Source organism: Gobio gobio (assembly GCF_949357685.1).
Source record: "Gobio gobio genome assembly, chromosome: 23".
In the NCBI taxonomy this organism is placed as follows: Eukaryota; Metazoa; Chordata; class Actinopteri; order Cypriniformes; family Gobionidae; genus Gobio; species Gobio gobio.
The window spans coordinates 5,841,561-5,855,825 of NC_137119.1; the positions used below are offsets into that span (position 1 = coordinate 5,841,561).

At 39.6% G+C, this 14,265-nt stretch overlaps 1 protein-coding gene across 1 annotated transcript; it reads right to left on the minus strand.

The window, feature by feature from the left end:
- Nucleotides 1-7,083: 7,083 nt before the first annotated feature.
- Nucleotides 7,084-13,983, minus strand: tubb6 (tubulin, beta 6 class V). The gene is made up of 4 exons (XM_079805648.1): nucleotides 13,883-13,983; nucleotides 12,798-12,906; nucleotides 12,297-12,407; nucleotides 7,084-8,250 (listed from the first exon to the last, which is right to left on the minus strand). Exons 1-4 carry the CDS (start codon nucleotides 13,937-13,939, stop codon nucleotides 7,187-7,189), a joined length of 1,341 nt encoding a protein of 446 aa, XP_079661774.1. The 5' UTR covers nucleotides 13,940-13,983; the 3' UTR covers nucleotides 7,084-7,186.
- Between the last annotated feature and the right edge of the window lie 282 nt (nucleotides 13,984-14,265).

The following is a 14,265-nucleotide window of genomic DNA, read 5'->3' on the forward strand; positions in this document are numbered from 1 at the left end:
TGAGGCATGCTTTCAGAAAATGTGTGTAAACAATTGAGAAAAACTGTAATGCCTCATCTTCATTACCCATCCACATCATGTATGACCCATGTGAATTGTGTAAATTGAAGGGGGAAAAATTTATGTGTTTTCAAATAAAATCCCTTTATTTCATGCATGAGTAGTTTCCTCACTGCCCGATAGAGATGGTAGTTCTAATTTGATAAGATGCCTATACTTTTTGCTACAATTTCAACTGTACTGTATCCAATACTGATTTCATAGGCCTCCTTACTTACATAAATATGACATTTTTCAAGATAATATTCATCTTTAGAAAACAAAAAGGTATTCTATTAAAGATAGAAAACAGATGGATAGATGCTTTGGGGTGGACTATTTTAATTTAGGCCAAGCACAACCACCCAAAACACCCAGGCATAGTAGAGATGATTTTGCATTTTTCACGTGCTGTCCAGACGATGTCAGTGTTGCTTAATGTAGTGTAACGCATTTTTTTTAGATGCATTTCGAAAGATCAACAAAATCAAGATGATTGAGCAAATCCTGTTTGAGTCCAGATAGGCTTTTTTAAACAGAAAACAATGTATTCTTTATAATGACACTTACAGTCATTCATAAACTTTTCCCATAGTCACATACATTATAAATCATTTTATAATACTTACTCACTGACAGGTGAAGTGAATAACACTGATGATCTCTTCATCACGGCTCCTGTTAGTGGGTGGGATATATTAGGCAGCAAGTGAACATTTTGTCCTCAAAGTTGATGTGTTAAAAGCAGGAAAAATGGGCAAGCGTAAGAATTTGAGCGAGTTTGACAGGGGTCAAATTGTGATGGCAAGTCGACTGGGTCAGAGCATCTCCAAAACTGCAGCTCTTGTGGGGTGTTCCCGGTCTGCAGTGGTCAGTCTCTATCAAAAGTGCTCCAAGGAAGGAACAGTGGAGAACCGGCGACAGGGTCATGGGCGGCCATTGATGCCCGTGGGGAGCGAAGGCTGGCCCGTGTGGTTCGATCAAACAGACGAGCTACTGGAGCTCAAATTGCTCAAGAAGTTAATGCTGGTCCTGATAGAAAGGTGTCCGAATACACAGAGCATCTCAGTTTGTTGCGTATGGGGCGGCATAGCCGCTGACCAGTCAGGGTGCCCATGCTGACCCCTGACCCCCGCCGAAAACACCAACAGTGGGCACGTGAGCATCAGAACTGGACCACGGAGCAATGGAAGAAGGTGGCCTGGTCTGATGATCACGTTTTCTTTCACATCATGTGGATGGCCGGGTGTGTGCGCGTGGCTTACCTGGGGAACACATGGCACCAGGTGCACTATGAGAAGAATGCAAGCCGGCGGAGGCAGTGATGCTTTGGGCAATGTTCTGCTGGGAAACCTTGGGTCCTGCATCCATGTGGATGTTACTTTGACACGTCCCACCTACCTAAGCATTGTTGCAGACCATGTCCAGCCTTTCATGGAAGCGGTATTCCCTGGTGGCTGTGGCTCTTTCAGCAGATAATGCGCCGCCACAAAGCACAAATGCTTCAGGAATGGTTTAAGGAGCACAACGAGTTTGAGGTGTTGACTTGGCCTCCAAATTCCCCAGATCTCAGTCCAATCGAGCATCTGTGGGTCGTGCTGAACAAACAAGTCCGATCCATAGAGGCCCCACCTCGCAATTTACAGGACTTAAAGGATCTGCTGCTAACATTTTGGATACATCTGCATAAAATATTATACATCATGGCTTTCTAAAAAACACAATCTGACAAAATACACTCTTATCTGTGGTATTCTAATATGGAAGGGACTGGGATGAATAAGAGAGGCTGGAGTGTGTCTAGTTTGCTGACCTGTTTGTTTATAGGGAATGATCTAACTGATAGGGTTTGCTTCTGTATAAACATTTTGAAGAGAGCCATGAACATGACCTGAAGTGAAATATGCCTGCAGACAGCAGTACTGTTGGAAACATGAATCTGCGCAGCGCGTTGGCACCATTTTCATGATCCTATAAAATTGTATTTTATAAATGTTTATGCACATGAGCTATATTTTTTCAGCAGACACTTTGCATAGTTATTGCAACTTCGCACTCATCTCTAGGGTAAGCATCGACTTTGGAATATATATCTGAGGATGACTAGTTGGTTTAAACAAATGAGACATGTAGATTCCAGATACACTTCCAAAGCCTTATTGGGCATGATGTGACTCCCACATGCTCTGACAGTGAGTTAGTAATACTGTGGCTAAAAAAGTGTTGGATCATGGAATACAGAGCACATTTAGCCTACTGGGTTATATATTTATGGATGTACTTAAATTGGGGGGAAAAATACCAATCATACATTACTATCCTCTCAGTCCTGGGACTGTGGCGGTTCTGGCATTCTTGAGGAAATGCGATCGAGACACTCTGACCCACTTTCCTCTCAGCTGAGTTGACTGCAGCTGTTAAACATACCAAAGTAAGACCTCTAAACCACTGCGTCCACAGCTGCAGGCCTTTCATAATCCGGCCAATAACCATTTCATATTTCAAAATATCACGCACATGGACCTTTTGTGAAGGTTCACTTTGTATCACTCCTTTAGCCTTGTTAGCAAGTTAAAAGTATGGGGGACTAGGAGAGACACATACTGTACAAATGTTCAGCAATTATTTAAAATATAAATAAGTGGCAATCAAAATGCATGTATAGAAACATTAGTTTATTTAATCATTAAACGTGTAAAATTGTACTTATTCAATAATTAGATAAAAATACATATTAAAATAATAATTGTGTTCTTGTTACATTTTACATTAAGTTTGCACTGTAACAAGGACACCTTAAAATAAATAATTTATTAAAAATGAATTTAAATTATTGAACACTCTTTAATAGCATATTAACTTCGTACAATTATTTAGCAAACATAAAATCGTAAAAAAGTATAATTTGAAAATATAAAAAATCCCTTTGCAAACTGACAAAATAAAGTAAAATTTGTATTATGTAATTAAACTTTTCATTATTAAATATGATTAATACATAAATAATTAAATAGTTCATAACAATAACTTAATTAATTAGCAATTTATTACATTTTTTATTAGGAGTGTGTATATATATATATATATATATATATATATATATATATATATATATATATATATATATATATATATATATATATATATATATATATATATATATATATATATATATATATATATACAGGACGCCTGCCTTTACATGCACATTAACTTTAATACCATCCCATTCTTAATCTGTAGGGTTTAATATGGAGTCGGCCCACCCTTTGCAGCTATAACAGCTTCAACTCTTCTGGGAAGACTTTCCACAAGGTTTAGGAGTGTGTTTATGAGAATTTTTAATTATTCTTTTCTCAGAAGCGCCGGTCAAGTTCCTCCACACCAAACTCGCTCATCATGTCTTTATGGACCGACGCTTTGTGCACTGGTCAGTCATGTTGGGGCAGGAAGGGGCCGTCTCCAAACTGTTCCCACAAAGTTGGGAGCATGAAATTGTCCAAAATGTCTTGGTATGCTGAAGCATTAAGAGTTCCTTTCACTGGAACTAAGAGGCCAAACCCAACCCCTGAAAAACAATCCCACACCATAATCCCCCTCCACCAAACTTTACACTTGGCACAATGCAGTCAGGCAAGTATACCTTTCGGATTGGCAGACAGAGAAGTGTGATTGGTCACTCCAGAGAACACATCTCCACTGCTCTAGAGTCCAGTGGTGGCGCGCTTTACCCACTGCATCCCACGCTTTGCATTGCACTTGGTGATATAAGGCTTGGATGAGCTGCTCGGCCATGGAAACCCATTCCATGAAGCTCTACACACTGTTCTTGAGCTAATCTGAAGGCCACACAAAGTTTGGAGGTCTGTAGCTATTGACTCATAAACACACACACACACACACACACACACACACTCACACTCACACTCACACTCACACACACACACACACACACACACACACACACACACACACACACACACACACACACACACACACACACACACACACACACACACACACACACACAATATAAACACAAACTGTTATGTTAGATGCAATTAATAGATTTGACAGCACACATTTTTTCTAATTAGTAATTTCCTTTACATTTATTAATTTTCTTTTCTTTTTTAATTTATGGAGGAAATTAAATTACTGTTTGTGTTTTCCATTAGGCGACTCTGCTTTTTCAGTATGCACTCAGTGTGCCAATGAACAAAATATTTAAATTTAATCTCGAAATTTGAAACGCTGCCATAAGTCACTCCTATGACAGAATTTGCGTCTGATGGTTTCCAGCTGAAAGCCCTTTGTGTTTGTTAATACTGTGGCTCTAAATAGTTGTGTCCAGACTGGACTTCCTCTATTGTTAGCTACATGCTGCAAAGTGTGGAACGGCTTGCTCAGCAGCTGCTGAGAATAATAGAAGGTTGAGCGAGCAGGATTTGTGTCCAACAGGAACAAGAGCCTTTGTGTTACGGATATGAAAGCCAGTGTTATTCAGAATGACTGGCTCTAACCTCACCTATCCTCTACAGGATTTCAGTTCAACTTGAACTTGAGGCAAGTACACATCAAATCTCTTGGACTGTCCTTTTTCCTAATGAGCCACCTACATTCCTCCAAATAAGATTTTATATTCCGCCCAAAAAAACTGGAAGAATTTTTTTCAGATCATAGATGCACGACAAATAATCCCTATCCGTCAGCGTCACCTTGACTCAATGAGCTGTAAAAATGTTCAGACTTCATGGGAATGACGTTACAGTTGGTATTTTAATGTGTCATGGTATAACAAAAAAAATCTACGGCAAGAGCTCTTTTCAATCGCCGAATTATTTCCTTTTGTATTCAGCTGTAACAATATGAAAAAGGGCAATATATCCTGAAAACCCGCATGAAAGAGTTCTCTCTTTAAGTACACTTAAGTGGTCTTTTATTTGATTTATGTTTTTTTACCTGCAAGGACAGTTTTTTAAAATATACTTTTAGTTATGACAACATATGTTTTTCAGTCTAAATAATGCTGGGTAATTTCAACCCAAATTTGGGTCAAATATGGACAAACCCAGCCGTTGGGTTACATTTTTAACCCAATGATTAGGTTTGTCCATATTTGACTCAAGTTTTGGTTAAAACAACCCAGCATTTGTAGAGTGCATTGCTTTAAATCATCAAAATAAGTTAAGCAATTTTCAACTTTTTTCACAAGTTAGCTAAACAAAATTCAACTCATTTTTCAGTTTAATGTAATTAAAGTTGAAATGACTTAAACATCCAAGTTGATTGTACTTAATTTAAGGCAGCAACTTTTTTTTTTTTTTACAAGTGTACACTTATTTTTTCACATGGGAAAAGTTAAATGAATGGATATTTGGAAGATATTTTGAGTGGTAATTTGATTTAAACCATTTAATACTTTTAAACCATTTAAAGGGACACTCCACTTTTTTGAAAATAGGCTCATTTTCTAACTCCCCTAGAGTTAAATAGTTGAGTTTCACAGTTTTCGAATCCATTCAGCCGATCTCTGGGTCTGGCGGAGGCACTTTTAGCATAGCTTAGCATAGATCATTGAATCTGATTAGACCGTTAGCATCTCGCTCAAAAAATTACCAAAGGGTTTCGATATTTTTCCTATTTAAAACTCGAATCTTCTGTAGTTACATCGTGTACTAAGATCGACAGAAAATGAAAAGTTGGGATTTTCTAGGTAGATATTGACAGGAACTATACTCTCATTCCTGCATAATAATCATAGACTGTAAAACAATATGGATGACTAACAGACAGCAGACAAAAGGCAATCCACCAGTCACTCAAAGTGGCCACGCCCTTAATTATGCAGAACTTTAAAGGGATAGTTCACCCAAAAATGAAAATTCTGTCATCATTTACTCACCCTCAAGTTGTATTCCAAACCTGTATGAGTTTCTTTGTTCGGCTGAACACAAAAGAAGATATTTTGAAGAATGTTTGTTACAAAGCAGAGAGAGAGCAACTATTGACTACCATAGTATTTTTTTCCCTACTATGGTAGTCAATGGTTGCTCTATCTGCTTTGTTACAAACATTCTTCAAAATGTGTTCAGCAGAACAAAGAAATTCAGACAGGTTTGGAACAACTTGAGGGTGAGTAAATGATGACAGAATTTTCATTTTTGGGTGAACTATCCCTTTAAGGCTTTATAAAATGTAAACGAATGCGTTATTTAAAAAAATCACCTCCATCACAGTTGTCATGAAGGGCAAAATTAGATATATAGACCAAAACCACAATTTGTACCAGACTGTAAACATGTTTTTTTCTGCTGTGAAGTTGGGCATTTTAACATAGGGCTCAATGAGATTCTGCTCCCTTCTGGAGCCGGTCTCTAGTGGCCAGTCGATGAATTGCAGTTTAAGTCACTTCCGTATTGGCTTCAATAGAAACTATGGGAGGTTGCTGCTTGGTAATGATCAAGGAACTTTGAGCCGTACAATGGGTGCAGCGACGCAATGATATTACGCAGCACCTGAAAATAGGCTAACTTCCGTCAACATAACCAAATGTGACAACCTGCTTGCACAGGGAGCGTGCCGGGGACTATTTTCAGACGCTCCGTAATATCATTGTGCCGGTGCACTCGTGGTACAGCAGCAAAGTTCCTTGATCATTACGCAGAAATGAGAGTATAGTTCCTAGTCATATCGGCCTAGAACAGTGCAACTTTTTATTTTCCGTCGGTCTTAGTACACAATGTAACTACAGAAGATTCAAGTTTTAAATAGGAAACTCTTTCATTTTTCAAAGTCATTTTTTGAGCAAGATGCTAACCGTCTAATCAGATTAAATGATCTATGCTAAGCTATGCTAAAAGTGCTACCGCCAGACCCGGAGATCGGCTGAATGGATTCGAAAACGGTAAAACTCAACTGTTTAACTCTAGGGGAGTTGGAAAATGAGACTATTTTCACAAAAAGTGGCGTGTTCCTTTAAGCACCATTAATAAAGTATTCCAGTCCAAGTGTAGTAAATTATAAAAGCCAAAAATATTTTCTGAGACGGTACTATGTATATGGTCCTCAAAATGCATTTATTGCAAACAATTAAAAATTACAGCTTTAAAAAAAACACTCACAGCACAAAAACTGCATCTGTCGTTCACTCGTTCACCTCTTCCTCGTCATCCTCGAATGCTTCCTCGCCATCGTTGGCTGTAGCCTCTTGGTACTGCTGATACTCCGACACAAGGTCATTCATGTTGCTCTCGGCCTCGGTGAACTCCATCTCATCCATTCCCTCTCCGGTGAACCAATGCAGGAAGGCCTTGCGCTTGAACATGGCCGAAAACTGCTCGGAAATGCGCTTGAAGAGCTCCTGGATGGCGGTGCTGTTGCCGATAAAAGTGGAGGCCATCTTAAGTCCTCTGGGTGGAATGTCACACACCGCGACTTTAACGTTGTTGGGGATCCACTCTACGAAATAGCTGCTGTTCTTGTTCTGAATGGCCAACATCTGCTCGTCCACTTCCTTCATGGACATGGGCCCGCGGAAAACGGTAGCCACCGTGAGGTATCGCCCGTGCCGCGGGTCGCAGGCGGCCATCATGTTCTTGGCGTCAAACATCTGCTGGGTGAGTTCAGGAACCGTGAGTGCGCGATACTGCTGACTTCCTCTTGCGGTCAATGGCGCGAAGCCGGGCATGAAGAAGTGGAGGCGAGGGAAAGGCACCATGTTGACTGCCAGCTTGCGCAGGTCTGCGTTCAGCTGGCCGGGGAATCGCAACGAAGTGGTGACGCCACTCATAGTCGCCGACACCAAGTGATTGAGATCCCCGTACGTTGGGGTGGTGAGCTTGAGCGTGCGGAAGCAGATGTCGTACAGCGCCTCGTTGTCGATACAGTACGTTTCGTCTGTGTTCTCCACCAGCTGATGCACAGAGAGCGTGGCATTGTAGGGCTCCACCACCGTATCGGACACTTTCGGTGAAGGCATGACGCTGAAGGTGTTCATGATGCGGTCAGGATACTCCTCTCGGATCTTACTAATCAGAAGAGTCCCCATTCCCGATCCGGTTCCTCCACCGAGGGAGTGCGTGAGCTGGAAGCCTTGCAGGCAGTCACAATGCTCACACTCCTTCCTGACCACGTCCAGGACTGAGTCCACTAGCTCGGCTCCTTCCGTGTAGTGGCCCTTGGCCCAGTTGTTTCCTGCACCTGTCTGTCCTGCGAAAGCAATACAATAAGGGAAGATTGGTTTGCAATGAAAACGAAATACAATCTTCTTAGCCGCTGCTGGCTACAGCGAACCATGTGTGGAGCATTCATCATAGCCTATGTGACGTTTATGTCTTGACTGGTTTTGTAGTCCAGGGTCACATTTATTTCCTCTTGTTAAAATAAAATCTGTCCACACTTGTCTTGAGAAGTGATATTGATGAGATAACATATATTGTACCTCTTTTATAAACATATAGGAAGGCATTAGATTAACAAAAGTACAGTATTTGAAGAGACTAAAATACATCATTAGATTTGTTTAGATTTTCACTGTCAAAACTGAAAATCATTAGCTTCAAGTACAATTTTAAAGTGTCCCACAGTTTAATTTCCTAACCCTAAATATAAGGTCTGTACTAGAGCCACTGCCCCTCTGCCCTCATCAGCTGAGGTGCCCCTCTAGCAGTCTATGGTCGCTACCCATCCCCATTAAAAGTGTTCTGTTTTGTAAAATACTATTTTATTTTGACAGTTAAGTAGAATAATTGAATTACTGATAACAGAAAAATCTGAATCCCATTAAAAGATATTCATCTGAAAGGTATTTTTTTTATGACTTATGTACAAGCATATCAATATTTACTTATTTAATTGTCCATATTTTTAATTGAAGATGTGTCATCATAAAAAAATTAAAAAACATAATAGAATTTGTCATAATAGAATTCACTCAATTAACCTATAGGTTTTAATGAAAGTGAAGATGCCTGAAATGTACATCTAAATCATGAAAATATTAAATAATAGCCCCGTTAATTACAATAAGCATTAGATTTAAAAACAATAACACCAGTAACAACATGTCACTTGGGGCCTTCTGTGCCAAATATGGCTGGGTCATCTTACCCCAAGGGTCTAATTTTATCTTTTTACTTCAAAATAAAAGCTATAACATTTACTCCACAAAACCAAAAGCATTGTGTCCACAAATCCATCACTATTTTCGATACACTCTAAAAAAATCCTGGGTTAAAGACAACCCAAGTTGGGTTGAAAATGGACTAACCCAGCGATTGGGTTGTTTTAAGCAAACATTTAACCCAACCGCTGGGTTAAAACGACCCATTCACTGGGTTAAAACAACCCAATTGCTGGGTTAGTCCATTTTTGTTTTTAACCCACACTGTAAAAAATTTCAGGTATCCAATTGAACATTTTCTAGTGACTGATCACATCTTAATTTTTTAGTTGGCCAATTTGAATTTCTGTGAATAAAATTGTATCAATTTACAGAAATTCAATTTGGCCAACTGAAAAATTCAGATGTGATTAGTCACTAGAAAATGTTCAATTGGAGAGGCCGGACATTTTTTACAGTGCAGCATTTTTTAGAGTGAAGACACAAAATTAGATCAAAACTGTTTTGACTAACTAAATCTCACAAATGTTGATATTAAGATGAAATGACAAAATTAAAAATATTATATTCATTAATCAAAAGTGCTGATTTGTTGGTTTAAAGGGGTCATTAACTGAGAATGCAAATTTTCCTTTAACTTTTGAGTTAAGAGGTTGTTGAACTATAAAAATATCCTGCATTATTTGTTTGTATTCGGTACATTCCGTCACAATTTCAGCGCAGGCTTTGCCAACAGACTTTTTACTATATAGATCCGTCAGCAACGCCACAAACGCGAGTAACCGTGTTAATTCTGATGCCTGATCTGTGACCAGTGATTTCTGATGTGTAATTATTCAAGTTCAAAATCGTTCAATATAGTTTATGCATCAGTAAATCAAGCCAGTGACTAAACGGTCATCTTCACATTGTTTCTCTTAGTAGCATGAAAAAAATCTGACATTTAAATTGTGATTAAATTATAAAAAGCGATCAAATAACGCTTCCTTTAGAATCGCTGGAGCTGTCAATCACACAGCTCCAGTTTATCTGGACACTTGCCAAAACTCCCGTTTAAAGATTCCAATATTATGAATGCATGAGTGAACTTTATTTTTAATGAATATCCAGCTCACGCAAGGAAGACATTGCACGCATGTTCATTTAACCACGGAGTCGTTTGTAAACAAGAGACTGGATTTGCAGACAGGATGAGATTACATGAACGAATGAAGCAACACACTAATGTGAGTAAAAATGTTTTTTATATGTGATAGTATTGCATTGTTACAGATCGTTTGATATCTATGGATTATGTGTACGTGTCTAACAGAACATACCTTTGCACGCTGTCACAGGCTGGAGAATACTTTATTTGTGGTGTTCTTGGTTCATTACTGTCTTGATGTGCGTTGTTCACTCTCTTAACTCGAAATTTGAAGGGCGGGTGGATGAGAGATGAATCATTGTGTTTGTTTGATAAAGACATTTTGCGAGCCCTGGCTGTGGGCTGGGCGATTAATTCCGGTTGCCATTTGCCAAACGCTGTCACTGACATGGGGAGCAGAAGCTCATTAAATATGCAAATCTTATCCAATCCTAGCCTTAAGTCTTCAGTGCGGCACGGCCATCAAAACTGAGCGTGTCTTGAGAGAGCCTCAAAACCAGGTCGGAAAACAGCCTTTTACTTATTCATTATTATGTTTTTGAATGTAAAAACCACGCGAACATAATACACTCACCTAAAGGATTATTAGGAACACCTGTTCAATTTCTCATCAATGCAATTATCTAATCAACCAATCACATGGCAGTTGCTTCAATGCATTTAGGGGTGTGGTCCTGGTCAAGACAATCTCCTGAACTCCAAACTGAATGTCGGAATGGGAAAGAAAGGTGATTTAAGCAATTTTGAGCGTGGCATGGTTGTTGGTGCCAGACGGGCCGGTCTGAGTATTTCACAATCTGCTCAGTTACTGGGATTTTCACGCACAACCATTTCTAGGGTTTACAAAGAATGGTGTGAAAAGGGAAAAACATCCAGTATGCGGCAGTCCTGTGGCCGAAAATGCCTTGTTGATGCTAGAGGTCAGAGGAGAATGGGCCGACTGATTCAAGCTGATAGAAGAGCAACTTTGACTGAAATAACCACTCGTTACAACCGAGGTATGCAGCAAAGCATTTGTGAAGCCACAACACACACAACCTTGAGGCGGATGGGCTACAACAGCAGAAGACCCCCCCGGGTACCACTAATCTCCACTACAAATAGGAAAAAGAGGCTACAATTTGCACAAGCTCACCAAAATTGGACAGTTGAAGACTGGTCTGATGAGTCTCGATTTCTGTTGAGACATTCAGATGGTAGAGTCAGAATTTGGCGTAAACAGAATGAGAACATGGATCCATCATGCCTTGTTACCACTGTGAAGGCTGGTGGTGGTGGTGTAATGGTGTGGGGGATGTTTTCTTGGCACACTTTAGGCCCCTTAGTGCCAATTGGGCATCGTTTAAATGCCACGGCCTACCTGAGCATTTTTTCTGACCATGTCCATCCCTTTATGACCACCATGTCCCCATCCTCTGATGGCTACTTCCAGCAGGATAATGCACCATGTCACAAAGCTCCAATCATTTCAAATTGGTTTCTTGAACATGACAATGAGTTCACTGGACTAAAATGGCCCCCACAGTCATCAGATCTCAACCCAATAGAGCATCTTTGGGATGTGGTGGAACAGGAGCTTCGTGCCCTGGATGTGCATCCCACAAATCTCCATCAACTGCAAGATGCTATCCTATCAATATGGGCCAACATTTCTAAAGAATGCTTTCAGCACCTTGTTGAATCAATGCCACGTAGAATTAAGGCAGTTCTGAAGGCGAAAGGGGGTCAAACACAGTATTAGTATGGTGTTCCTAATAATCCTTTAGGTGAGTGTAAATTGACCTCAGACAACAGTATAAAAAAATTTAAAAAGCCAGTTCATGACCCCTTTAAGAGTGTAATATTGTAACTAATTTTGTGTGAAGCAATAAGAGCACATAAAACTAATAAAAAGAAATGTTATAATTAAGTGTTCTTTATAGCCTACATTCTTTGGTTTGAAGCTAACAAGTGGGAAAACAATAGTCTGGCATGTTGAGACGGTACCAAAGATGAAGTTGTCTGGTCGAAAAAGCTGTCCAAATGCCCCAGAACGAACACTGTCCATAGTTCCAGGCTCCAGGTCCACCAGCACGGATCTGGGAACATACTTGTGAGCTACACACATACACACACACACACACACACACACACACACACACACACACACACACACACACACACACACACACACACACACACACACACACACACACACACACAAAGGCAATAAATCTGATTTGCTGTATAAGTTATGCTGTGAAATTTGACCACTAAAACAGATGCTATATGATTGAAATCATTATAACTTCATTAATAAAACAATGCATATTTTGTATTTGTTTTGATTCATTTATGTAAACCCTTTAATAAAACATTATTCTAGTGCAGTCAGAGCAGCCCAGGAAATTCCTCTGAGCTGACTACACTGCTCAAAGTTTAAGGTCATTGTGAGTTTGTGAGGGGGAGAGCTCGGATTCATTCTCACACACTCATGTGCATACTTACAGGACGCCTCGTTGTAGTACACGTTAATTCTGTCAAGCTGCAGCCCTGAGTCACCCACATAGTTGCCGGCGGGATCAATGCCATGCTCATCGCTGATGACTTCCCAGAACTAAATATCACAGAGGTTTTGCGTTAGTTCAGATGTGATTTGAGACTGTAGCTACTGTGAGATTAAGCACGAGCGTTGAGATTCTTCACATACTCGTGCACAGTAGGACGCATCTCGCCACACCCATATGCAACTGATGTGCCCTTAAAATGTAGCGGGTTGTTGCCTATACCATGACTCAAGCATTGATAACATTTAAGTACACTAAATATATGATCAAACCAAACTGTAATCAACTGTAGAGAGGGGAGTCATACTGTAGATTCCAGATCTTAATGTGCTCTAAACAGTTTAGTACACTTGAGTAAGAAATAGTTAGCTCACCCAAAAATTACAATTGTCATCATTGACACCCTCATTTTGTCCCAAACCTGTGAGTTTCTTTCTTCTGTTGAACACTAAAGAAGATATTTTAAAGAATGTTGATAACCAGTTGACGGCACCCACAAAATAAAAGTGAATGGGTGCCGTCAACTGTCTGGTTACTAACAATCTTTAAAACTTCTTATTTAGTGTTCAACAGAAGAAAGAAACTCATACTGGTTTGGAAAAAAAAAACATAAGGGTGAGTAAATTATGACACAATTTAAATTTTTGGGTGAACTATCTCTTTAAGAGTCGGGGTCTTATTTTTGAATCACTGAAAATGAACGATGGGGAATCGAACCACACTGGTCGTGCAGAACGTTTTGAATCACTGAAAGGAATCGGATCATACGAGTCAATTGTTACTCTTCGCACTACAGTTATGTTTTGCATTCATTAAAAAGATCGAGTAGTCTATAATCAGTAGCGGTGTTGCTCAGTAAAAGAACTGTCATGACTGAAAATATATTTTTTAAATGTAGTTTTCACAAAGTTTCAGTTTCCAACCCTACATATAATGTCTGTATTAATCAGTACATTTTTTGAAATGACAAAATCTAGTTTAAAAACGACGCATAGTGTGAAAGCATAATAAAACACATGAACTAACCTTTGTTCCAATCTGGTTGCCGCACTGTCCGGCTTGAATGTGAACGATTTCCCTCATGACTGTGAGTGTGTGTGAGAAGATGCTCCTCTGGATCTGAGCTCTGCTCTACAGCAGTGTGACTGAGATCAGTGAGACACACGATCGCCAGCCTTCACACGATTGGTCGGAATATGAATGACACATCAGCTGCACAATCACACAAGTGTGCAGTCATCTCTTCTAGTTACAATTATACATAGGATTTACCCAGTGAAACATTACTTTGTAAAATGTAAAGGTGATATTGATTTATTTTAATTGCACTTTTTGTGACAGTAGCCCTGAAACTATGGTTCATTTATTTTGGCACTGCCCATATGTAAGACAGTTTTGGCAAAATGTTT

What these genes read in the sequence shown, in the direction of transcription:
- tubb6 (XM_079805648.1), bottom strand. Translation starts at nt 13,939, where the DNA reads ATGAGGGAAATCGTTCACATTCAAGCCGGACAGTGCGGCAACCAGATT. An exon ending in GCAACCAGATTGGAACAAAG is followed by an intron (nt 12,907 to 13,882) that starts GTTAGTTCATGT and finishes TGTGATATTTAG; the next exon opens with TTCTGGGAAGTCATCAGCGA. An exon ending in ACCAGACAACTTCATCTTTG is followed by an intron (nt 8,251 to 12,296) that starts GTACCGTCTCAA and finishes TTGCTTTCGCAG; the next exon opens with GACAGACAGGTGCAGGAAAC.